The sequence below is a fragment of the Nyctibius grandis genome, chromosome 24 (assembly GCF_013368605.1).
Source record: "Nyctibius grandis isolate bNycGra1 chromosome 24, bNycGra1.pri, whole genome shotgun sequence".
NCBI classification, from domain to species: Eukaryota; Metazoa; Chordata; class Aves; order Nyctibiiformes; family Nyctibiidae; genus Nyctibius; species Nyctibius grandis.
Genome location: NC_090681.1, coordinates 3,422,758 through 3,449,394, shown reverse-complemented (window position 1 = coordinate 3,449,394; position 26,637 = coordinate 3,422,758). Strand labels below are relative to the sequence as shown.

Here is a 26,637-nt window from a genome sequence, read left to right as displayed (position 1 = left end):
CCCCTCCCCACCCCCGGCCCAGCCGTCCCCCGCCGTCTCGGAGGAGCCAAGGACTGCAGGAGGCCGAGGGTGGTGGGACGGGTTTTACAAGTGCAGCTACAACCGGCACCGAACCGCGCGGGGCTGCTTCCCCCCGGCCCCTCGCTGACCGACATCGGCTCTGACCCCCCGCGGGTTTCAGGCCAGAGCGTCACGAAGCGCAAGGGGTGGGGAAAGGCAGCACCTCCTCCCCCCGAGGTACCACAAACCTACGGAAAACAACTTAAAAGTCAGTTTACAAACAGGAGACAAAAAGCTCGGCACGTATTAACGACCCTCAGGCAACAGGTTCTGTCCGGAGCCCACCCACGGCAGGGAACGGGCAGCGACAGCGCAATTACGCAGGTTGGCACTTAATGAGCTAACGGGGACACAGCCGAGTCCGCCGGGGTCCTGCTCCAGCCTGGGGGCGGCTGGTGGGGCTCCTTCTGCCACCCTCCAAACCGACCCCCTTCACCCCGCGCTCCAACAGCGCAGAGGGGGCTCGGGGCAGGGCTGCCGGAGCCCGGCGGGAGGCAGGAGCTCAGTCTCTGCTGCTCTCCGCTCCAGCCAAAGTCCCTCACAGGGACGAGACTGAAGTCCCCCAAAGGGACGGGACCGCCGGTGGGGCAGGAGCTCGGTCTCGAACGCTGCCTGCAGGCTTTGGCACCTCCCGCACCTGAAAGTGCTGCCAGACCTGAGGCTGCCATTACTGGAGGCCCCTTGGAGCGCAGAGCTAATGCATAGTTATAGAGCTGATACTGAGAAACATCCCAGGGGTAATTAATCTCAATTAGTGAAGCTACGCTGGCTCAGCCCAGAGGTCCATCTAAGCTCAGCCTCCAGCCATGGGCACAGACACAAGGGCTGGGGCACGGTGGGGACAGGGTAAACACCACCCCTGGGTTCCTCCCAGGTCCTGGAGCCCAGGAATGAAAATACCCTTCCAAAAAAACCAGCTTTTCCCCCCATGTGATTTGGTCCAACAAAATTGTGCTTCAGAGAGCAGAAAAAGCATCAACAGCCACGGCTGGCTGCAGCCATCTATTGAAGATGCTTTGTCTCCTCACCTGTCTACAGGAATATACTTTAAAACCCATTTAGTTAACCTTTTCTTCCCCAAATTGCGCTCACTCTGTAGCCAGAGCTAGACCAGAGTAGGAGCACCTGCTCAGGGTGGTTACAGGTAGGGGACAATGGTGTCCTGCCCAAACAATTTCTTAGGAAAAATCTCCTGAACATTTCTGTAGTCCTGCTGGCTTTTGAAACCGCTCAGTTCTTACCCACTTGATGCTCTCAGGGCAACGCTGAACCTCCCGTTCCCGAAGGGAACTTCACCACGGGTCACCGTTCAGTGTGACTTGGAAGCTCAAACATGGACAGAACATTTTCCCACCTCCGAGGAGACACTGGGAGAACAAAGCTCTCCCAGCCGGTGGGGTGGGAGCGGCCCTGGGCTGAATGGAGTGGGGGCACCGCTCACTGCTGTCCTCCAGAGCCTGGAGTGCACACACTGCATTGGTGGAGCTGACAGGGGCTCTGGCCCTTAATCCCCCCCCGAGTTAATCCACGCCTGACGTCTCTGAGCTGCACCAAACCTCTAACGCCCTGCTCTCCTTCCTAATTTCACTGTGTCAACCCTCAGCACCTCCCTCAGATGCAAAGAACCTGAATAAGTGAGACCCCTGTCCCACCACCTCACCCAGGGTGCTGGGAGGAGGCCGTTCCAGAGCTCAAGCCCCTAGTTTGAACCTCCTACGTTCATGTCTACACAGTACCAGCTACAGTCCCATTACGTGTTGGTTGCCACTGCCATCCATAAATGCCGTGGTGAAGAGGCATCCAAGCCACTGGGCAGCTTATGGCTCAGAGCTGCCACTGGTGAGGTGTAGAGGACACCGGCTACCAGGAGGGAGCTTCCCACCTGCGCTGGAGCCTGCACAGGGCACAGGTGCTCACCACGAGTGGTCGGTCGTAACGGCGATGCTGTTCTCAGTCACTCAACACACAGTCCAGTCCGTGAGATCAGGGGTTCCAGGTGACGCTGGGTACAGCTGTTACACGAGTTTCAGCACAGAGTCTGAACAGGAGCTGGAGAAACATGAGGGTGAGTGGCAAACCAAGGTGTATGCACCAAGAATATTCACAGATTCAAGTATTTTCCCTCCTGTAAAAATTTGCCTGAACTCAAAAGGGCAGGTTGTCAACTGGCATCACTTGAAACATGCCCTCAAACCAACAACCAGAGCAAAGCCCCAGGCCTGGGATTGTCTCCATCAACATCTGCCATGAAGATGAGGAAGAACTGCTGTAATCAAAATGGATCTCTGAAGTCTTTGGCCATCTCTGTGGGGCATTCAGGTGCCTTTGTTTTTAGGTCTGCAGGTGTGGTTTTGCTCTTTGCAGTCCTTCCTTCAAGAACTGGAGGTAAGTTGCAGTCGAAGGGTCTTCAAAATTGGTTGAGAAACTAAAGATGCTGCTTTCAACATCTTCAGGCTTCATAGAAGTAATGTCCAGGAAGTAGTTGGCATTGATATGGTGAACCTGGGAAAGAAAACAGACGAGGAGAGGAGACTTTAAGGGGCAGAACAATTCCCCAGCCACTGCCTTGGCCTCTATCCAGGACTCTGGTGACAAGACTGTAACAACTCTTAAAGGAGCTCTAATACTTTGCAAATGCTAATTCAGCATCTGGGATTCAGGTTTGCATTTTACACAGCAACCTGGACATGCTGAGCTGAGGCCACTCACCAGCCCACAGCCTCATCTGGAGGGCAGCCACGAAGGAGACAGCAAGGAGTCACTGCACGTGTCACTAGCTAATCGCTGGCAAGTGCGGGGCACAATCAGATCAGCCCTGGCAGGACCCAGCACTACAGCCCAGCTGCTGCCACGCAGCGAAGCGCCGCGCTGTCAAGTGTCAGGAGCTGCTGTTGTTCTTCAGATCCAAGGCAGGGGGGCTGCTGGGGAGCACAGCAGAGCTGAAGCATGTGGACTTGCTAATGGCTGATCTGCTGTGACAAACTTGGGGAATCAAGAGAAAGACAAATGTGCTGGGAGGTGCTGATAAGGAGAGATTTTCTCCAAAGCATGAGCACAAGGACAGTGGGTGCAGGGAACAAGCTACGATGGTGTCCCAAAGGTCACTGACTCCAACCAGGGACAATGAGGAATCACAGGCAGACATTTGGTTCAAGTCCGATTGGTTCCGCCCCTGCCCAGAGCTGCTGTTGTTCTGTCTCTGAATAAAGAGACATTTGTTTCAGATTTCTTGGTAGAGCTGCTGTCTGCCACAGCACCCCTGAGAGCACAGCACCGTGAGGGATGACGGCCCCACAAAGGCTCGAGGAGCAGATGCTCGCTTCAGGGTCTGCAGATGACCCTGAAGAGAACATGTTCTAATGGAAAAAGCCAAGCCCAGCTGAAGGGGTCATGAACGTACCACCGTGCCGTTGGGGAGGCAGATGATCATCTCCACGGGGAAGTTGTATTTCTCCAGGTGCAGGTCAGCCAGCTTGCTGTAGAACTCATTCTCTCTGTTGGTCTGTAAGGAGACCCCAAAGAAACATGTTTGCACGCACCAAAGCTAGCAGAACAGCACAGGAGGAGTACACGGAGCATGGCAGGGAGGGACCGAAGAGCTGCTTTGCAGCACCGTGGTCACTGGTTCCATTCTCATGATCTGCTTTACTGTCCCCTTTCAGTCAGTCTCCCTCTCACACTTCAGCTGTAGATTTTCTCCCCAAACAATAAAATCACTCGATCACTGGCCGTTCCCAGACACACCAACAGTCGGATCCCAGCTCTTCCCAGAGTCTCCAGCTCTGTGATCCCAGCACAGGCCCACAGACAGGCTCACAAGTGGGGAAAGGTGCAGTCAGGAGACAGGGTTCAGACAGTATTTGGTTGCTCCCTGGGTTACAGAGAAATCAGTTTGTTGATGGCACAGATGGCCTCGGGCAGGGCTATCTCACAGTGGAGCATCTGGTTTAGCTTTTAAAATTGGCACCACGACAGCGCAGGGGGTCACTGTGCCATTTTCTTAGCCTGCCTCCATCTGGTGTTTGCTTGGCCCCTGCGATCGCTTGGCCATAGAGGCCTTGGAACCGAAATCCCCCACGGCACAGGTGTGAGCTCCCCCCTCCTGCCGGCACCCCCGTGCCAAGCACCATCTGCGCTCACCAGCCCCAAATGAGAAGGTGGCAGATGTGGCTGCAACACTCACCTGCAGCTCCTCCAGCTCCTTCACCAGCGACCAGCTGCTGATGAAGCTCTCGTTCAGCAGGGCGAGGATGGGCGAACTTTCCAGGACGGTCTCCCGGAGAGTCCGCCCCGAACCTGGCGTGGGAGGAGAGGCACACAGTGGTTTGCTGCGTTTCCTGAGCTGACTGTCGCCATGTCAGATGCCACCACAATGCCACTGCTCTGGTTGCTGGGGCAGCTGGCTTGGGCTCCCCCTGGCCTGGCCCATTGTCTTTTTTTCTCCTTTGTTGGCAGTTTTCCACAGCTTATTGTTTCCCGTGTGTGCTGCTGGCAGAGAAGACTCACCAGAGCAGACCCCAGCCACTTGCAAGGCCACAGAAGGCCCAGGACAAGCTTGCCATGGAGGCTGACTGGTGTGGTGCACGTAGGAAAGGATCAGGCCCTGTGGATCCACCCTTGAGTGCCTCTTGCTGTTCATGCCGAGCAGAGCCCAGACATGCTGCAGAGGTTTTAAGGGCAGATATAGACTAAAGATGCCTGCCCCTCTCCCACCCATCATTCCTGCTCAATGTGGCGTGCAAGTTCTTAGGCGTGAAGGGGAAACAGCTACACATCAGGACAACCCCAAACCACATCTGGCTCTGGCTTCTCCTGTGCAGGTGTCAGGGACAAAGCAGAGAGCAGCAGGGTCCCTTTCACCCCTCAGGTGCTGCCTCTCCCCACGCAGACTGAGCAGGGAAGAGAAAAGAGGAAGACCAGACCCATGCCTCCACCTCGACAAAGGCACTTGAATTAGCGAGTTGTTCTAGGGCTTGTCTCAAATAGATCTGATCCTGCCACTGGGGACCTAAGCTCAGTAATTCCCCACTTCCAGCCCTTTCCTATTCAGCACCTTCAGTGCCAAAATGAGCAACACAACATTTACCGCTGGCTCATGACCAGCTCCCTGACCCTCAGCTCTTCTCAGAGCCTGAACGAGGCACTTCATTCCTCCAGCCACGCCAGGAATGTCCTCACCTCAGCAGGACTGGTCATCCAGGGCACCCCACAGCAGGATCGAGTGCACCAGCTTCTTTTCTGCTTTTGCTTTCTCGAAAGCTTGTGTGAAGGGAAGATAGGAGACCTGGAGGCAGAGAGACAGCTTGAGAAACAGACCCAGAACAGCCCATCTCAAATACGAGCAGGGTCTGAAGGAACCAGACCTGCCACACCCCAGAGGTGACACAGAGAGTTTAATTTGCAGTGGTTCCTGCAGATTAAAGCAAATGCCAACTGTGGTGCAATCCCCAGGGGCAACTTCATCCCCGCTGAGACTGTAGGGAGCCCCTCACAGCACGTGGGCTGTTACCAGCACCCGCAGAGCCCCGTCTTTGCACACTGCAGAGAGCATCTGCGCAACGGCGGGCAGGCAAACGCACCTCAGCAGCCTGGGAAATCTGCCCTTGAGGTTTTTATTACAAAACCTCACTGAAACGGCCCCAAAAATTGGCTGTGAGGGACCCTGCACAGAGGTTGTTCCAACTGCTCAAATGACAGCAACTTTATTAACATTTTGGCAGCTCAAAGGGATATTTGTAAGCCCAGGCACAAGGAGGCAGCCACTGAAACGTGTCCCTTCAGCCAAGGAAGCAGCGACAGGCAGTAGCCATCTGCTCCACAGGCACGTTAATAGCGTGGGTCACCCAATGCTATAAATTTGTGTCTCGCTGCGGGATGCAGAGGCACAGGGGGATTGTGTGTTTTCTGCTGATAAGGAAAGCTTGGTCCAAAGGTAGCTGAACGTTGCCAAAATAACACCAGAGGAAAACCATTTGTAAGCAGCACGATTACCTGCCTCACTCAGAAATCGCGTCAGCAGCTACTGATAAGGGGAAGGAAGGATGAGCCTCCATTTACAATCCAAGCCTGGGACACGTGACATCGCGGCTTTGCTCCTGCCTGTGCTGCTGTGTGACGCCAAATGGCTTTTCAGAGATGCTGCACTCCCTCAGCTGGAAACTGGAAGTCCACCAAGCCACACACGCAGCGCCTGGGAGGCACATACTGAGCTGGGAGACCCTCACACTACTCTGAATGCTGATCAGGTCATGGCCTCTGGTTTCTGCTGGTCCTCGAGGTGGCTGGACATCTCAGTGAAGGTGACCTGCCCCAAATAAACGTACTAAGGAAGAGCCCAGCGCCTTCCTCACCTTCTTAAATGGATACATGGCCACTTCCAGCTTCTGGGCTGCCTCTTCCCAGGGGATTTCCTGCTGCCAGGTTATCTCTTCGAACACAAACTGAATGGGCTCCCCTGAGGGGTCCCTGCTGTCAATCACATTTCCGTTCTCGTCATGGATCACGGAGGGGACTGAAGGCCCTGTCGATTCCAGCTCCATCTGCAGGACAACAGGCTGAGTTGGACATTGCAGACATCCCACTCCTGGTTTTTCTGTACTCCAGGACAGGATAAAGATGCAAAATAAAGACTGTGCAGCTTCTAATGGAGATAACAGCTTGATCTATTGTCTCCTGGAGCTGCACTTTATCAGTTGCAAATGTATTTTATTGGAGAACAGCAGGAAAGCAACTTCATTTCCTTCAGTTATTATCTTGACTGTGCTCGCTAGATTGGAAGTGCCCGAGACCTGTTCACTCCATGTTCCCACCTTCCCAGTGGAGATTTTTGACTGTGGGACACCAGATCCTTAAAATCCTTGGGCCCTGCAGGGCTCGTGGAAGCTCTAGCTCCTACCACCAGCACAGCCCTTACACAGCCCGTGGACAGCCACAAGAGGGTGCAACAGGGAAAGCTGTCAGGAGCTTCCCTGGAGTTCAGTGTTCTGGTACAGCTGAAATTATTTTGTAAGTCTCTTTTCCTAACTTTTGGCAATTAAAAAGAAACATGGATTTAGTTTAGGAGAAAATGGGACTGTTAAATTTAGGCATTCAAAATCCTGACTTATGTTTCCTGTCCCAAGAGCTGGGATTATCACAGAATAGAGGAATAACCACATGCAGTTTCTAAATTCAGACACACTGTTGTTCATACACCCCTCTGGTCTCAGGGCCTGGGCTCAGCTCCCAATCTTCCCTCTGGCCTGTCAGACAACTTTTTAAAAATGGAAAAAGTCACATGACTCCAGGAGCTCAGGATTCAACCCACACAGAGGGGAAAAAACAAAACATCACCAGAACTGGGGATAGGGAGGCACACAGCTGCGGAGGACACACACAGATCAACAGAGATTATATTGTTATATTGAAATGTTCAAGAGAAAGCTCTAAAGACCAGGGATAACTGAGGTTATACAGCTTAGGGGCAGGGCAGCATAAATCCCTGCTGAGATGCTGCACGCACAGGGGGGACTGAGAGTGACTACAGACCTGTGGCAGGTAACCGATATCCACCTCCATGTTGCTGCTTTCGCTCGCCCCATACAGCCACTCCATATCAACGTTCAGAGACCTGCAAGGTGAACCCGGCATGTTCAGAGTCATCCGAGGCTAAAGCTGTGTATGGGAAACCCCAAACAAATGAGAACATCCAATGCTCCTCCTGCAGGGTCAGCACTGAAGCCTCTGGCTCCTTGGAGATCACCATGTTCCCCGCTCAAGACCAGCAACACCAAATCCCTGCTGGATCAGGGCCCAGGCACCCACCCAACACTCTGGGCAAATGCACTCACACCTTTGAGTACTGTCAAAGTAAGGAAGAGAGAGGTGTCTTTGCTCCCCCTTCCTTCCAGCACTTAACTTGTACATTCTGATCCTGCTGAACTTTTAAAAGCGTTTTTTGGAAGCAAAAGGCTTTTGTAAGGAGTTGCTGGCAGAGCCCTAAGTGTCTGCTTGCTGTAACAAATGTGCTGACAGAGCCATAGGGATTGAGTCGCCAGGGTAAGGTTGTAATAGAATTCTCACTCCAGCCGTCATGGGCAAAGAGATTTGAAGCTTCTTTCCCCTGAAACGCTTCCAGCTACTTGCCAGAGAACAGGAATGAGCTAGTGTGAAGCTATGCACACAAAACCTGTGAAACATCAAGCAAAAAGTATGCTGAAGCAAGAGAATCAGAGGCTTTGCTAAACTTCAGTGCTTTGAGCCAGGCACTGGGATTGCCAGGGGCTGCCTCTCCACACTCTGCCTGTCTCTCCCCATCCTCCGAGTACCGAGGGACAGTTACTGGTGAGTGAATCAGACCCTGAAATGGGTCAGGGATCCTCAGCAACTAGCAGAGATGCATTTGCCAGTTTTACAGCCAACTGCAGAGCTCAATTCACTCAGCTTTTCCAGGGACTTGGCTGAAAAGCATGAGCTCATCCATCACAGACACCCGAGGAGCCTTCTGCAGCTTGCAACAGGTATCTGACATCTGCACGAGTCCCTGCCACAGCCAGGGACTGCTGGGACAGGTCAAGGGGAGCAGTGTAAAGTGGTTTGGCACAGGACAGCTCAGGCTTGGATGCTCAGCTGAAGCACATGCCAGTTGCAGCCAGGTTGTGCAAGGACATCCGTCCCCAAGCCCATGCTCCATGGGCCTAAGCAGGCCCAGCAACCTCTGCCCTGCTTCTCCCCTGTCCCTCCTCTGCCCTTGTCCTTCCCTGCCTCTTCCAAGCCAGATGCTCCCCAGACCTGTTGATAAACAGAGCTAGTCCTGAAAAATTGCATCAGAACCAGTTTAGGGAGCAACTGTATCTAGAGAACTGAGGACATGATGACCATGATGACCGCGGGCAGAGAAGGATGTGTGGGGAAAACAGATAAGCAAACAGCAGAACTCGCCTGCCCAAAGCTCTGACTGCAGATCTGCCTTCCCTGCACAGGCCAGGACACCCACACACCACATATCACAAGGGACAGGGCTGTCACCGCACTCGTATCTTCATAAAAAAGCAGCCCACCAGCCTTCCCCCACGCACAGGGCAGGGTCCTAGAGCCCCTGGGTTCCACTGGGCTTCATTTACAACAATCCTCAAGTCTGCTCAGCACCCAGGAAGAGAGAGAAACAACTGTACCTGTTGTTAGGAACAAAGAGCTTAAACTCTCGGACATGGGAAGAATCCTTGGAGAGGACGATGTGACCTGTGAATTGGCCTGGGGAAAACCAGAAGGGAAAGTCTGGTGGTTCATTCAGCTGGAACTCAGCGTGGATCCTGAAACGAGAAAGGAGCCATGAGCTGCAGTGCCGGGAGGAGAGAATGGATCCTGCGCTGCAGATGACAGCAGCGAGAAGTTATCTCCAGGCACCAGAAATTATGAAGCTAAATTGGGGCAGAGGTTCAGTTCAAAAAGCTTTTAATGTCACACAATGAAGAGGGTAAAAGAGTGGAGGAGATCCTCTGGGTCAGGATCGTCTCCAAGATCGATGCCTTTTGGAACTGGGCAGTAAGTGTCCATCCAGAAAAGACGAATTACTTTATCATTTCTTGAAACACAGGAACAGACTAAGACCCACTCAGCCACTCTTTCAGCTTGATTAGGCAAATAAAAGCTGTGTGTAACACTCCCAGTAAAACAAGAGAACAATTCCACAGACTCTCCCCCTTGGAAATGCACTCCACCCTCCAATTAACCAAAATCTAACCAATTTCTTGCTAATCAGACTCTCCCCTTTCAGCCAGGGATAGTTCCAAACCAAGGGTGATGTAGAACGGCTGCTGTCCTGCATCTGGGTAAGAGTCCTGGACTCACCAGGGACTCGGTGACACTGGGAGCATGGGTGCCCTCTCTGGTCGTCAGCAAAGCATCACCCATGGGTACCCTCCTGCTTGACCTGCTTCGCCTCCCTCCCAGCCAGGACACATCTGATCTTGCTTGGGAACACAACTGCACGTGCAATGACACGCACACTCTCTGCCACAGGCTCACAGCAGCCTTCTCCACTCCCCTGAGATATGGAACAAATTCAGAAGTGCCCCCACACCCCCCTCTAACACCCTGAACCCATGGCCTTACCTGAACGCTATGGTGTAGTAGAAGGTGCTGATGGCTTGGATGCAGGCCACAGCTCCCTGGGGGGCAAAGCGGGTTTTGACGAAGGGGCGTGGGTGGAACATGCTCAAAAGCTTGTGGATTATGATCTAGGGCAAGAATTGTAAGAGAGCAAAAATGAGAACAGTTCCTCCACTGCAGGTCAGCTGCAGCTCCAAAGTAAGTGCCCACCAGATCAGGAAGGCAAGAGAACTGCCATGACTTAAACATTAGCTCAGAGACCTCCCTAATCACAGAACAAGGAGATAAAGCAAGAGGCCGCTTTTAAAAATAAATCCATCTCCCACGCTTTTTCTGCTATTCCCATTGTTTGCAAGTTTCCATCACCCCAGTCAGCTGAATGTCTGAGTACGGTAAACTGATCTACGAGGCTGCCTCCATCAATACTGCTTAAGACTTTGAAAGAGTGGGTATGGAATCAATAAACACAGCAGGCTGCGGAGGTATATCACCTGTGTGATCACTAACACCTACCCGGCACCCGGGGGAGAGCGATACACACGCCCGGCCTTACAAACCAGGTATACACATTGTTTCACTTGTCAATGCAATGCCCACCTCTGGGATGGCACTCGGCAACTGTTAAGGTACCATCACTTCATACAAGTGCTTTCTGAAGCACTTCTGGGAAAGATTAGCCTAAAAATCCCAAACACTTAAACGAAGCAAGATGATGTTACTCACGTCAGCCTCATCTGGCCATGACACACACCCAGAGCTTTTGCCTGCTCTGTTTTACCTCCAATTTAGAAGACTCTGCTCCTGGCTGCATTTTTGCACCCTTAGAAAGTCCAGGGAGGCATCATGCAACAGCCTTGTCCGCTCTAGGGACTCCTGCGATTCATCTGGGCTATGAGGCAGAACATTTATACAAACTGCCTCTCAGGTATACAGAAATTGAGTTTCATATCTCACCTCTTTGCCCTTGGGAGGTGGAGGGTAAAATCTGTTGTTGGAAAGATACCCAGTGAAGATGTTTAATTCACTAGGAATTATCCACCACGGATCCCCAAGATCCAGTTTATTCTTTGGAGGAAGAAAGGCTTTAAACTGTCTGGCAAGCAGCACGCTCATAGGGGCAGCTGGGGCGGTCCAATTCCTCAGCCCTGACAGAGCAACGTGAGAAATCTGTGAACAAAAGACACTATCAGAGCCTAGACCAGACTCTTCAAGCGTGCAGTAACACTGATGGATGTAAACAGGCTTTGGAGAAGGGGGAAAAAAAATATATCACATTTTAAATTCTTCCTACCACCCCAAACACCACCAAAAAGTTCTGTCAACTTCCAGTTATGTGAGTAGTAGGAAATGGGAGAAATGGTGTCAGGTAACACCACTGCTTTTGGACTTGGCTCCAGGAGAGCCATCTCTAATGTTTGCTTCCAGCTTCCCAGGAAAGGCGTATTAATTGGGGCACAGTGCTGCTGAGTGCACTGAAAACAACACAACACTGCGGAAAGCAGCGAGCTTGCTCGTCAAAGCAAATCCCACCAGCTCCAGGAAGACCACCTCCCCCTCCCAACATGCCAGCACTTATTCCAGCTGATGTTACCAGCCCACAGGACGTGTTTATACCAGAATTTCTGGCCGTACACATCCCGCATGATACCTACTCCCAAGAAACCATCTTTGCTCTTCGTCATCGTTTCCATGACCAAAGGCTGGAATTTAGCCATGATGGACAACGTCTCCCCGCTTGGATCAGGCGTCTCCTCCTCTTCAAATTCTGAGATGGGAGCAACCCCTAGGACAAAGGGACAGGAATTTAAGCAGCTGTTTCCCCTCCCTCCCCTTTGAGGCAATTGTGAAGTGATTACACGTTTATCCTGGCAAATCCAGGAGCTTCCCAGCTGTCCCTACGCTGTGTGCAGCGGCCGAACTCAGACCCACCCCAGAGACCAGCTTTGGCTGCAGGAATTAAAGGGGAGCCCTCCTTTTAGTGGATGACTCCAAACCCCAGGGCTCAGGCAGTCTCATTTCAGCGAGGAGGGATCAGAACACACGCTTTAGCCAATTCACGACAGCGCAAGCAAACAACTGTCTGTGTTTCGACTGCACTGTGAGCTCTCCTGTACATTATCATCACTACATTTCTTCCTGCTTGGCAGCACCAAGAGACATTTGCCACACGCTGATACAGTCTCCAAACATGATCTCTCACAATTGCTGTCTGAGAGAGGCTGCTACAGCCAGAGCAGCGCAGGAATGAAGTGCTGTGACTCACTAATAGTTTTGGCCTCGCGTGGGCTGAGCTGCATTTGTTGCATTCACCCACCCCAAATCCCCTTTAAGCTCCAGACCAGCAACTTGTCAGTCTTATAAAAACTCTACTTTGTGAAAGTGATGTCTAGTGCTTAAGCCTTTTCAAAACATGTAAAGCTTAGCACAGCCTCTCTTCAGGTAAATAAGACCCAAAACAGCACCCAGAAAAAAATAAAAGACATGAATAGAAACTGCTGAGTGCATTATCTTTGGCTTTTGCCTGGTCTGTGCGGGAGAGCTCTGCAATGTAGACAGAAACCTACCCGTCAGCTTCTCAGCTATCGGCTTGAACTCTTCTGGACTGAGGTACAGATCGTTGTTTGTGTCCAGAGAAGAAAAGAGGAACAGCCCCTCGCTCCCCAAAGACTTCAGTGCCAGCTCCTAGTTCAGGAAGAAGAGGCAAGTAAGATTTCATTCCAACCTCTTGCAGAAATTCACTCCAGCCCCTCTCAGCTTCAGTTACTTGGCATTCTTTCCAGCACACAAACACGGCCATCAAATCGAAAGATTAACGCCCCTTGGCAGGATTTTGTGCTATTTACAATAGGGATTGGTGTCCAGGAACTGTTGGCACGAGCATATTAAAACTACATCTGGCTGAGTAATTCAAACTGAATCATTTGCTCAGAGTCGGCCTCAAAGTCTTTCGTCAGAAAAATTTCCAACTTTTTCCACACAGCCCTAAACCTGCAGATATTCAGAGCACCTGGAGATGGTGATTTCTGTAATTAACTGATGCACACGGAGAAGAAGGCAGTCAAATACATGACTATCCACATTACAAAAACACAAAGGAAATGAACTGAGCCCTTGTAACTGCCCAAAGCAATTTAACTTACACCCGTGCTGAGATCCCTGCCCGCGTTACCGCACACGACTGCCCTGCTCTCATCAGGTTCCCCCCCAAACCTCCAGTCTCAGGAGACTTGGGGCATTTCGGCCCCTTGCTCTGCAGGGAACGCTGCCTACTCATTCGGCCATAAATCAGAGCGCCACAAATCCCATGGTCTTCTCCAGAAACTTCTGCAAGATCCCAGCCACCCTCTGCCTCAGTTTCTCCCTCGGCAAAGCCCACACGGAGATCATCCAGTGGAAAACGCCACTGAAACGCAACGTCTGCCTTGGAGCACACCCAGAAAGGCTCTAGATGCTTCTAGTCATTTCCACTCCGCCGCACTCAGCGCTGAAGAGAAAGGGACAACTCGTAGGCAGGCGAGCTCCACGTTGGTGTGGGATGGAGAGACACATATAGCAAGTCAGACAGGCCACATCACTGCCAGCCAGAGCAGCACGTCCCCTGTGACCCAGCATTTGGGGCAGCTTCCCCTGCCACCCCTGTAAAAGCCTGAAGCTGCAAGGATAAATACTCTGTATTCTGCTGTTTAACCGTGTTTATTCTCTCTCGCCTGCAGCACCATCACCATCCCCAGAGCTCCTGAACTAGTTTATTTTCCATCTGTTGCCTGCCAGCCTGAAGCAGCACTAATGCAGCCTGGAAGGCTTTGCTGCCATCAGCTGCAGCAACAAAAGCACTTAAGAGCCTTCCAGGGCAGTTCCAGGACCGAGACAGACAGAAATAAAGGCCCTGGAATACAAACCAGAGACCTGGACGCAGACGTGGCTGAGGAAAGACGAGGAGGGCAGCGTGCAGGAACCACACAGCTGAAAAAAGGAATGGAGGAGTGAGATGGTTGTTTATCTACACACAGGAACGATCCGCTCCGGACTGCCCATGTTCCTGGAGCCAAAATCGTGCCTTTGTTCCCCAAATTAATGGGGATGCACATCCTTGGCCCTACAAAGAGACAGCAACATTTCCCTGAGCAAGTGCCCCGTCCCCTGACAGCCAGGTGCCAGGGTCACGTCATGAAGCCTTGGGCCAGGCTTCAGCACCCCCCTGGGCTCTAGATCTTGCTGGTGCACGGCACGTAACGCATCAACCTCGTGAGGGTCCTCTGCAGAGGAGGCCGTCCCGGCTGCGTACTGAGCTCTGAAGAGACGGCCCATTTCCTGGTCCTCTCCGCAGAGCATCAGCGATTCCCCGCCGATGAATCGTTTCGAGTCTCTCTTCTTTTCTGCACTTCACAGACATGGACCTCAAGGGATGGGAGGCAAATGAGCGACAAAGTGTTTAGTTGGTCAGACCGCCTGCTGCTGTAGTGTTAGGAAAAAGTCATGATCGTTTACTTAAGAGGGCTGAAGGCAGAAAGAGAACCAGTCATGGCCCACACAGACAGGACATCTCTGACTGCGTCCAAGAGAAGGGGGGAATACAGGTGCCTGGTGTTGGACGTTAGCACCCAAAAATCAACTTACATTGAGAGCACGCTCCCATCCCCTCCGCCTGCGCTTTCACGTAGGTTAAGCAATAAAAACCCATCAGCTGCAGAACCATCAGATAATTATTCCTACAATGGCAACTGGCCAGAGATACAGTGGCTTTGCGGTCAGGAGACTTACGTGCGTGCGCACATCTCACAGGCGGGCCAGCAGCCGGCCAAATGCGGCCTCCCTGCTAACAGGGCTGGCACTGGCTCCTGCCTGCTCCGGGTGATGCTGCCTACTCCTGCCTGCTCCGGAGGATGCTGCCTGCTCCGGACGACACTGCCTGCTCCTGCCTGCTCCGGATGATGCTGCCTACTCCTGCCTGCTCCGGACGACACTACCTGCTCCTGCCTGCTCCGAACGATGCTGCCTGCGCCTGCCTGCTCCTGACGAGGCTACCTGCTCCTGCCTGCCCCGAACGACGCTGCCCTCCCCAGAACTGGTTAAGACAACCACTTCTCCAGCTCGGCGCGCTCCAGGCAGTCCTGGCACAACACACCAGCTCTGCACAGCGCCGCAGGACGGATCGCTCCCTTCAGAAACATTAATTTCAACACTCACGAAGCTTGGCAGCTCAGCAGCAGCACCGTTCAAGCCCCTCCGCACCAGGACCCCAGGCCCCACCCAGCCTGAGATAAGACCCTAACCACGGAGGAACAAAGACTGCCCCACTCGTGCTGCACTCAGTCAAAAGGGATGACAAAAAGTACGTTTACAAGGGGAGCGCGATGTCAGGGCTTGGCCTTTTGCTTTCTGGTAACACGTTAAAGAAAGCTCTGCAGAGCTTGTGGGGTTTTTTCTTTTTTCTTTCTAATCTGGGATCGCAAGAAATAACGAGTTGCCCTGTTTGTGCCAGAGGAGTAGGGCTGAGCTTTTTCAGTCTTTTTGTAGAGGAGGAGAGCTGTGGTTTTCACAAAGAGTTTTCTTCTCCCACCTGCTCGTGGGTTGTTCAGCTAAATAAACATTTCCATAAGAAGAGACGAGATGTATGTTTTAAGCAAGATAAAGGAAAAATAAAAGCCTTGGGCCCGTCATATTTTGCTCTGCTCTCCAGCAGTGCCCGGTCACAGCCTGTCCTCTAGGAGAAACAAAACCTCCACAAGACCCGGCGCTTTGTCGGGCAGGGCTGACGTCCTCTCCGCCAGCCTGTGAAGGACCATCCTGACCCTCCTGGCCCCTGGTCAGAAGAATTCTTCTAATTAACCGGTTTGAGCCATTTCACCCTTTTTTTGCAACGCGAGAAGAGACAAAGACAAGAGTTGTCCTGTAAAAACACAAGTGTTTTTACACTTGAAACATACATAGAAACATCAAGAACAAGAAGTCTGCTCTCCACTGTGACCCTCTGCAGATGGTCAAGGCTGCACGCTGAAGCAAAGAGCCAGGGGAGCACAAGCGCGTTCCCGCAGCGCCGTAGCCGTCTGGGTTATACAGATCACAATCAAACCCAGCGTCAATCAGCCCAATTTAAATAAAATCACAATAAATTCCCTAAAAAAAACCCCTTCCCGTTTCCCAGCTCATGTCCTCCATCCTTTTGCTGCTCCTGCAGTCAGGGCACACAAGACCTGCGTTTCTACGATGAGAAAACCCACTACTACATCTCCACCAGCCTACTGGTGGCCACCACAATCCCTGTGGCCACCTCAAGCCCCATGGCCACCACAGCTCTGCAAACCCACAGCCTGACAGTGGCCACCTCAAACCCATAGCCACTGGCATGTGGTGAGTACCACAGCTCAATGGTCACCTCAGTCTGGTGGTGGCTACCACAGCCTGGCAGCGGCCACCTCAAGCTCCACAGCCGCTCATGTCTGGTGGTCCCTACAGCCTGACTGGTGGCTGCTAGAGCTCTGTGGTCCCCACAGCCTGGCAGTGGCCACCTCAAGGTTCACAGCTGCTGATATCTGTTTTTTCCCACAACCTGGCAGTGGCTGCCACGGCTTCATGGTCACCACAGCCTGGTGGTGGCCATCTCAACCCCAGCAGCCACCTCAAGACTGCAGCCACCAATGCCCCGTGGCCACCATAACCTCGTGGCACCCATCACAGCTCTGTGGTCCCCTCAGCCAGGTGACGGCCACCTCAACCCAGGTGGCCACCTCAATCCCAGTGGCCACTAATGCCTGGCAGTCACCTCAACCCCAGTGGCCACCTCAACCCCCATGGTCACCAATGCCTAGTGGTCCCCTCAAGCCCAGTGGCCACCACTGCCTGGTGGTCACCTCAGCCCAGCAGCAGCCACCTCACCCCCAGAGGCCACTGATGCCTGGTGGCTACCCTCAACCCCAGCGGTCACCATTTTGTGGTGGTCCCCTCAGCCCAGCAGCGGCCACCTCAACCCCTGTGACCACCACTGCTCGGTAGTTACCTCAACCCCAGTGGCCACCTCAACCCTGATGGCCACCAATGCCTGGTGGTCCCCTTAGCCCAGTGCTGGCCATCTCAGCCCCCATGGCCACTAATGTGTGGTGGTCCCTTCAGCCCAGTAGCAGCCACCTCAACCCCTGTGACTACCGCTGCCTGGCGGTTACCTCAACCTCAGTGGCCACCGATACCTAGTGATGCCCTTAGCCCAGTGGTGGCCACCTCAGCCCCGCTGGCCACTAGTGTGTGGTGGTCCCCTCAGCCCAGCAGCAGCCACCTCAACCCCTGTAACCACCGCTGCCCAGCGGTTACCTCAACCCCAGTGGCCATCTTAACCCTTATGGCCACCAATACCTAATGGTGGCCACCTCAGCCCCGCTGGCCACCTCAGCGCCAGTCACCACCTCAACACCAGTGGCCACCAACGCCTGGCGGTCACCTCACCCTGCCCACAGCCACCCCAACCCCAGTGGCCACTGATGTGTGGTGGTTCCCTCAGCTCAGCAGTGGCCACCTCAATCCCCTGTGGCCACCAATGTCCGGTGGTCACCTCAGCCCAGCAACAGCCCCCTCAACGCCCGCCATCCCCTCAGCCGCCATCGCCCCGGCTCCCTCAGAGGGGCGAACGCGCCCGCCCGCCATTTCATCCTCCCTCCCCTCCGTGAGGGGCAGCGCGGCCTCAGCACCGCCTCCCTCCCCCCCGCCCTTCTCCTCCTCCCCCGTTACCTGCTGCCGGGCTACTTCAGCGTCCCGGTAATACTTGATGGCGATTAACGCTACCAAAGTAGCCAGGGCTAAAGCCAAACGCGGAGGAGAAGCGCCGGGACCCGCCATAACGGCGTCGTTCAGCTCCGCCGTGCCGCCATGGCCGCGCCGGCCGGGGGAGGCGTCAGGCGGGCAGCGCCCGGCGAGGAGGAGCCGGGGCCGGGCGGGAGCCTGAGACCTTCCCGCGGGGCTCGGAGGGAGGGAGAGGGAGGTCGGAGGGCCCCCGTCCGACCTCCCTCTCCCCGCCTCCGAGCCCCCCGGCCGACCTCCCTCTTTCCCCCTCCGAGCCCCCCGTCCGACCTCCCTCTCCCCCCCTCCGAGCCCTTCACGCAGTCCGGAGGAAAAACCACTTTTTTGGCCTCAAATCCGCTGCGAGGACTCTTGGAGGAGATTAATCCCCCTCCTCTTCAGCAACCTCATTGCTTTCCGCTGATTTTTTGCTTTTAATTATCGATGGGAGAGTGGGGTGTCCTCCAGCTCCCCTCATTAATTTCCAAAGTGATCTTTGGTCCTTAATTCATCATTTCCCCAAAACAGCGTTACCTTGCACCTCTGCTTGGTTTCAGCTCACCAAAATGGGTATCTTTTTTAAAATCAAGTATTAGTTTCACTTGCAGTGATTCCACTGAAGTTTAAGCCCCAGGATTGCAGGGATGGGAATGACTTTGCAGCCAGTGCCTGTCTGCAGCCATCGCCTCCTGCCACCGCATCATGATCCCCAAATTTTGAGTCACTGCTACCATCACCCCACATTTTGAATCATTTCTACGATCCTTTACCAATTTTTTGCACCCATCATTTCTACGATCCTTTACAACACCCCAAACTTTTCCACCCTCGCTGTGTTCTTTGTGCCCTTCAGGTTCTTCTGCGCCGTTGTCACATTGCTCCTTAGCAGTGCATTGGCCAAGAGATATATATTTAGTCATTTTAATCTTTCCTCATAAATCAGTCTCCTGCTCCTCCTTACGTGCAATCCTGCACCACCACTGAAATCCCCTGATTGCTGGGGAAGATTTAGTACTGTTTGCTGCTGCTGCAGGGCTAACAGCGCAGAATGTTTGATCTCTCTAAGGGTAGCAGGAAGCGTTAGCATTTAATCCTTTGAAGATTTCGCTGTTTCCTAAGCCTGCCTAATCATTTTTGTTTTAGGTTTAAAGAGTGTTTTGATTAGAGATGAGGAGAGCATGACCAAGCCACTAAGAGAGCAGTGGCAGATGCATCAAGGAAGGAGGAAGAGGCTGGTAATCCTGGGCAGAGCAGGCCAGGAGCGTGTGGAGTTTTGAGCAGTTCCCAGAACAAGATAAAAAAACTCACACTGTGCATTTGCTTGCAGACCACAGCAGGCAAGAGTGGAGGGAGCAGGACCGAGGTGGTGAAGGGGAGGCACAGCCTTCTCTCTGGGACTTGGGCACTGTTCTTCTCTCTGCCGTAGATCCCCATGTAGCCCTTGATGTTTCTCTTGCAGTGACAGTGCGAGCTTGGGCAACACAGTGGACCAGACTGGGTAGTCCAGCAACACAATGAACACCGGGTTATTTGTTACTCAGATCAGTGTCGTTACATCTGTGTGGCCAAGGGAAGAAGGAGAAGGTTCCTTCTGCCAGTTCCGCCACAGAAGAAAATGTTCATGAAACTCTGCCACTGCTCTTTGCTCTCCACCTCCCCATCTGTTGAAGAACCGATGCTGGGCCATGGGGAGGAAAGGGGAGGAACTGAATTAACAGAGCATTGAAATAATGTCTGGGAGCAGAGACAGGTGTGAATGAGTTAAGCACTCAAGCTCTTTAAGCAGATGTGCTTTAAAACTTCCCAGACTCATTAGGTTGGGCAGTGAGGTGTGGAGAGCTTTTGCTTACCTCAAATAGCCTAGCAGGTACCTTCAGAGCACAAAATGTAACAGGATGAGATAGCTTTGAAACAGGATAATTGTAACTGGGTGTCTGGGAAAGGAACAGGAGGTGATATGAGATGACAAAGCCTGCAGACACCTAGATGGAGGAGGAGACCTGACAGGGTGGCTGGCAGAGCCAAAATGACACGGTTTAGAGGAGAAGCAGAGGGGCTCATTTTACATCTGAACCATTTCCAGTGTCACCAGCGACCATATAAAGATGACAAACGGATTAATTATTTGATAGGAAAAAGAATGAAAGACAAAAGGTGAAATAATTCAGGGTATCTGCTGGGAACTAATCCTCCGCAAAGGAGAACAAAACCAACAACTCCTGGCTCTACACTGCTGGTTCTTGAGATTACAGATTACAGCGCTCAGGAAGAATTTCAAATATCCAGACATCTGCTGTGTGGCCCACCCAGGCACGCTTGTATCAAAGGAAATCCTTGGGATAGAGCAATAACAAGGAAGATTTCCACCAAGAAAACTCATCCAGCAGGAAATACTATCCCAGATTTCCCCTTTGCCGACAGGGAGAGAGTCTGGCTGAAAATAAGGAAAATAATGAGAAATTGGTAGCAGGGATGAAAAGCTTGGAGCGACCTTTTTCTGCAGTAGAGGGATGGGTTTTCCATATGTCGGAGTACACGCAGTAACTCTGTGTTCCAGGGTGGCACATTGCGAGAGCAGAGAAACCCCGTCCTCGTTTAAATTGATGGCCCCCTTCCCATAGCCTGAAACCCTGGCGCGTTCTGAAGTCAAAGCAATCACGGTGTAATGGAAGGCGGCATTAAAATCTGAGCTCTGTGCACAAATGGAGAAAGCACCTGGAAACAGAAACCCCCCCGAGGAAGCAAGTCCCAACCAGACTGAGGCCCCAAACCATTAATCCTCTGGAAAACAGTAAGGAACAAGGAGTCTTCAAGTCTGGTTTCACATGGGGCTTTTTGAAGGGAACAAGAAAAGCGGAGGTGTGTTTAGTGCAGAAGAGGGGCTTGCACCCTGCTCTGGGGATGCACTGTGACAAAGCTTCACAGCCATGGAAAACATAACAGTTCATCCCAGAAAATGAATGGCCAGCAAAGGCTGCGGAGCGAAATGAAGTTTGATTGAGATACTTCGAAGTAGACCATTTAGTTGGAGAGCAAGAGCCAACGCCTACTGAATCCCCACGGGCTTGCATTCCTAACTCGCCTTTCCTCTTCAGTAGGAAGCAATCCAGCCTGGTGGGTCACCCACAGCTCTGACACTCACTGGCTCTCACTAAACAAAAGCATTTACAACGCAGGGGTGTTTTATTGAGAGGATTCCTAATTACAGCACGGTACCTGTTTGAGGCTCCACAGGGAATGAAGCCAAAGACCCAAACGTCATCACAAGTAACTGCCGAAACTTTGAAACTGCTGGCACTGGGAGGCATCGCGTCTGAAACAATCAGATAACAGATCAGATCAAAATGTATGCGGAAAAATACTACGACTGCCAGGCTTTTGAATTCAATAACCAATTCTGCTGAAAGCCTTCCAAGGGAATTTAATAACGCCGTAAAAAATGAAGTGTGGCTTACAAAAAGATGCATTTGTTTTCTGGATAGTTTTGTCTTATCTCTTTGTATGGTCGGGCGACAACAGCCGGCCGTTCTACAAGCGATAGTTATTAGTTTTCATCTCTACCACTGATGCCACTTCCTTTTATTAGAACTTCATTGACAGGAAATTCTTTCTGACATAAAATAGGGCCACGTGTTCTGATGGTGAAAATTAACCCGGTAATCACGGCTTCTGAATTTGAATGTAACAGAGGAAATAACGTAGGCTGATGGCATTTCCTGGTAAGGTGACTCAAAAGTAGAAAAAACCCACCATAAATCAACAACAGAATTCCCACTGGTGTCCCACATGCCTGAGACTGAAAGGCAGGAAAGCAGCTCAAAGACACACATCCTCCCAGATCCTTCCCATTAGCCGTTTAAAACCAAACCTCTACTTCAAACATAACACCCCATTTATTTGTCTGCTCACAAGTATGAAAACAAAGGGGCTCCCACCTGGACGACCAGAAAAAGTCCTGCCACCCCCACCTATCGGGAAGTATACTGGGTGTGCACAAGATAGGAGGTGAAATTCCAGAGCCTGCTGCTGCACACAGGGCTCCCAGAGCTGAGGGCTCTGCCCCAGCGAGAGCATCCAGACAAGGCTCGAGGGGTGCAGCAGAACGAGGAAAGAGCAGAAGCATTTCAAGACACCAGCGGGGCAAAACATTTCTGTTACCTGCATTGCCGTAGGACAGAAAAATCCCAGTCGTGGATCAGGGCCAGGCCTTGGAACAAAGCTGATCCTTGGAACAAGTCTTTACTCCCGCTAAACACATGCGTGCTTAACTTGATGCCTGTGATTAATCCACTGGCCTCAGGGCTGTAGCTGTGGATACCTGTGAGCACAGGCAGAGTATTTGCAGAACTGTGGTCTACAGGAATGGAAACCTCCCTGTTTGTGATGCAGCCACTGGACTGCAGGAAAGCAGCAGTTCTCCTCTAGAAGTGTACGTGACTTTACTAACACCGTCCTTCCTCACTTGCATGGAAGAGAAAACAAGAGCAGAGTTTTAATGTAACACCAAGGATCCATTTCTAAAGGAAACTAGAACCAGGCTATTTATTTTGGGGGTTTAAATTTTGCCAGGCAAAGTGCTCAGAGTTACTGCAAGAGCAGGACATTTTTATTTACAGAATTCCCTTAATCCTTTATAAAAATCCCCTGAGCTAAACCAGCTTCCCAGTGTCCAAATCTCTCGGATAACACAACTCACTCCCAGGATGTTTGTTTACCAATAACCATTCCTCTAGGCCAAGCTTACCAGCCACTATCTTTATCCCTGGGATAAGGCTAAGTCCCCATCTGACAACTTTATTTCTCTTGGGGAATTACGAAGGCATGAATTTAGAAACACATCTTTTGTTTTCACAACTTGCTCACAGCACCTTTATCTTCCCAAGTTGCTGAATGAACCAATTACCAAGAGAACGTCACAAGAATGAACAAACTGTTCCACCACCGAGGGCCGCGCAGCTTCACGGTGACCAGAGGAAAGGCTGCTGGGAGAAGGGATGCTGAGCCCAGACCCAGCCCTCGTCGCAAGGACTGAGTGAGTGACGCAGGTACTCACGACTGCCGGGGTCAGGAGTGGGGTGTGAACGTCCCTGCCCAGCCATCCTGCGTAGCATCACAGGGGACACACCACCTAAACCTTTCAGCGGCCGGATGCACGGAAGAATCTGGCTTCAATTTTTTCCTGTCTTTTCCTTCTGTTACTTCATTCCAGAAACAACGTACACCGAAGAGCACGCTTGGCTGCGGGTTATTTATTTTCTGCTAGAAAAATAAGACATTTAGTAGAACTCCTGCTAACCCATATCAGATGGTGAACAAGCAATTTAAGGGAATTGCTGTCCATACACTGGCTAGATCACTCTGGAAATCAACATCTATTGTGAAATATTCTCAAAATCAACCAGTATTGTCCCCTACTTATTCCAAGCAGGATGTAACAGGTCTTTGACAGATGGCTTTAAAAGAGGATCAACCCAAACATGCTTTTTATTTTACAAGACTTTTATTCTGTTTCACAGATTTGACTATTACAGCAGTGAAATTATTACAAGTGACTCATAACATTTAGTTCCAAATAAAAGTAGAAAAACACAAAAACAGTAAAGGAAAGTTAAATGAGATGTGATGTGCGGTAAATGCATTTTAAGAGCACAGAAAAAGTACATAAAAATTCATTAGGATCAAGAATTTTGCAGACAGGTTTTGATTTAATTACAATTTTGACACCACAGAATCACAGAATGGTTGAGGCTGGCAGGGACCTCGGCAGGTCATCTGGTCCAGGCCCCCCGCTCAAGCAGGGCCACCCAGAGCTGGTTGCCCAGGACTGTGTCCAGGCAGCTTTTGAGAATCTCCCAAGGATGGAGACTCCATGGGCAACCTGGGCCAGTGCTCAGAGTAAAAAAGTGTTTCCTCATGTTCACAGGGACCCTCCTGTGTTTCAGTTTGTGCCCACTGCTTCTGGTCCTGCCACTGGGCACCACTGGAAAGAGCCTGGCTCCGTCCTCCTTGCACTCCCCCTTCAGAGATTTATATACATTGGTAATATTCCCCCTGACCCTTCTCTTCTCCAGGCTAAACAGCCCCAGCTCTCAGCTCTTCCACATAGGAGAGATGTTCCAGGCCCTTAATAATCCTGGTAGCCCTTCATTGGACTCTCTCCAGTATGTCTATGTCTCTCATGTACTGAGGAGCCCAGAACTGGACACAGCACTCCAGGGATGGCCTCACCAGTGCTAGGTAGAGGAGAAGGACCACCTCCCTTGCCCTGCGGGCCATGCTGTGTCCAATGCAGCCCAGAACACCATTCACCTTCTTTGCAGCAAGGGCACATTGCTGGCTTATGGTCAATGTGGTGCCCACAGGACCCCTAGGTCCTTTCCTACCAAGCTGCTTTCCAGGTGGGTGCCCCAGCATACATTGGTGCACGGGGTTGTTCCTTCCCAGGTGCAGGACTTTGCACTTCTGCTTGTTGAACTTCATGAGGTTCTTATCAGCCCACTTCTCCAGTCTGTCAAGGTCCCTCTGGATGGCAGCATGAGCCTCTGGCCTATCAGCCACCCCTCCTAGTTTTGTGTCATCAGCAAACTTGCTGGGGGTACACTCTGCCCCACCATCCAGATCATTAATGAAGATGTTAAACAGGACTGGACCCAGTACTGACCCCTGGGGTACTCCGCTAGTTACTGGCCTCTAACTAGACTTCGTGCCACTGACACCGCCTCTATATCCAACCATTCTGCCAGTTTTCAATCCACCTCACTGTCTGCTCATCCACCCCATACATCAACAGCTTGTCTATGGAGATCTTCTGGGAGACAGTGTCAAAGGCCTTCCTGAAGTCCAGGCAGACAATATCTGCTGCTCTCCCCTCATCTACCAGGCCAGTCACTTCATTGTAGAAGTTTATCAAATTGGCCAAGCATGACTTCCCCTGGGTGAAGCCATGCTGGCTACTCCTGAAGAAGTTTTTGTTAATTGCATGCCTGGAAATGGTTTCCAGGATTATCTGCTCCATCACCGTCCCAGGGGTTGACGTGAGCTGACAAGCCTATAGTTCCCTGGGTCTTCCTTCTTGCCCTTCTTGAAGATAAGAGTGACATTTGCTTTTTTCCAGTCTTCGGGTACTTTTCCCAGTCACCATGATGGATCAAAGAGTACTGAGAGTGGCCTTGCAATGCCATCTGCCAGCTCCCTCAGTACTTGTGGGTACATCCCTTCAAGGCCCATGGACTTATGTATGTCCAGTTTGCTTAAGTATTCCCTGACCTGATCCTCTTCCACCAAGGATACATCTTCCTTGCTCCAGCCATTCCCCCTGGTCTGTGGAACCCGGGATTCCCAAAGGCTGCTCTTGCTAGTCAAGACTGAGGCAAAGGCGACATTTGGTATTTCAACCTTTTCTATGTCCTGTGTAACCAGGTCCTCCGTCTTGTTGAGCAGTGGGCCCACATTTTCCTAGTCTTCCTGTTGTTGCCTATGTTCTTATAGAAGCCCTTCTCACTGTCCTTGACATTCCTGGCTGAATTCTTCCCTCCAGGGTCTTATCCCAAGGGACTCTTCCAAGCAGATCTTTGAAGAGGCCAAAGTCTGCTCTCCTCCAGTCCAGGGTTGTGAGCTTGCTTTTCACCCTCCTACCTGCCCTCAGGATCCTGAACTCCACCATCTCATGGTCACTGCAGACAAAGCTGCCTTTGATCTTCACATCCCCAACGAGCCCCTGCTTGGTGGTGAGTATGAGGTCCAGCAGAGCATCTCTCTTTGTTGGCTCCTCTGCCACTTGAGGGAGGAAGTTACTATCAATCTACTCACAGAACCTCCTGGATTGCTTATGTCCTCCTGAGTTGTCCCTCCAGCAGATACTGGGGTGGTTGAAGTCGCCCATGAGGACCCGGGCCTGCAAATTCAAACCTGAGGCTGCTCCTATCTGGCTGTAGATGGCCTGATCCACTTGTTCTTCCTGGTCAGTTGCTCCCTCACATAAAGGGCAACTCCCCTTCCTCGTTCTCCTATCCTGTCCTTCCTGAAGAGCCTAGAAAGCCTACCCTAGAAAGCACAGTATACTGAAAACTGCAATTAGAAAGGTGATAAATCCAAGAGTATATAAAAGGCAAAAATGAAACAGAAAAACGAAAGGAGGACGTGTGTGTGTGTGTGTGTGTGTGTGTGTGAAGTCTATTTTATGGCAAACTTCCAGTCCTTTGGCCACTATAAAGCAAAGTCAGTGGATTTCATATAAATTCTCTGTATAAAGGAATGTCTATGAACTGTGTACAATATGGCCCAGAATAAACATCTCATTATCAGGCTAATAAAGCTCCTCACAGAGGAAAAGAAGGTGCTTGTGTCACGGTTTCATCTCCCCAATATAATACTGTCCGGAATTGGACTAGTGCCCCAAAATACCATTTTAGGAACAACACGAATTCCTTTAATGGAAAGGAAATGCAGTGACCCGCCGACGCTGCAGGAGCAGGGCGCTGGGCATGGCCTCACTACTGCACACTTGCTTTAAAGTTCGTGTGGTTGACTGGCAGGGGGTGAGCCTCGGTGTTGAACACCCAGTCGTCCAGGGACAGCACGTCATCTTCACAGAACAGAAGATAGAGGTACCTGGAGCCATAAGGCAAGGGGGGGCGGGAAGAAGATGGACACAAAGGGAGATTAAAGGAAACTCAAGTGGGACTCCGAGCATGCACTGTCAGCAGGACTGTGACACGGGCT

General features: G+C 51.7%; 2 protein-coding genes across 2 annotated transcripts in view; both read right to left on the bottom strand.

Annotated features, from left to right (window-relative positions):
* Nucleotides 1-68: 68 nt before the first annotated feature.
* Nucleotides 69-18,011, bottom strand: SELENON (selenoprotein N). The gene is made up of 12 exons (XM_068417815.1): nt 17,869-18,011; nt 12,714-12,831; nt 11,802-11,932; nt 11,104-11,316; nt 10,153-10,277; nt 9,213-9,350; nt 7,588-7,669; nt 6,411-6,599; nt 5,239-5,344; nt 4,244-4,356; nt 3,461-3,562; nt 69-2,562 (listed from the first exon to the last, which is right to left on the bottom strand). Exons 1-12 carry the CDS (start codon nt 17,974-17,976, stop codon nt 2,392-2,394), a joined length of 1,596 nt encoding a protein of 531 aa, XP_068273916.1. The 5' UTR covers nt 17,977-18,011; the 3' UTR covers nt 69-2,391.
* A 5,450-nt stretch (nt 18,012-23,461) lies between these two features.
* The window catches only part of MAN1C1 (mannosidase alpha class 1C member 1), a 67,528-nt gene continuing 64,352 nt past the window's right edge, over nt 23,462-26,637 (bottom strand). Inside the window, exon 13 of the mRNA XM_068417916.1 lies at nt 23,462-26,526. Coding sequence (XP_068274017.1) covers nt 26,409-26,526 — 118 coding nt within the window. The 3' untranslated portion in view covers nt 23,462-26,408. The remainder of the gene's footprint in view (nt 26,527-26,637) is intronic.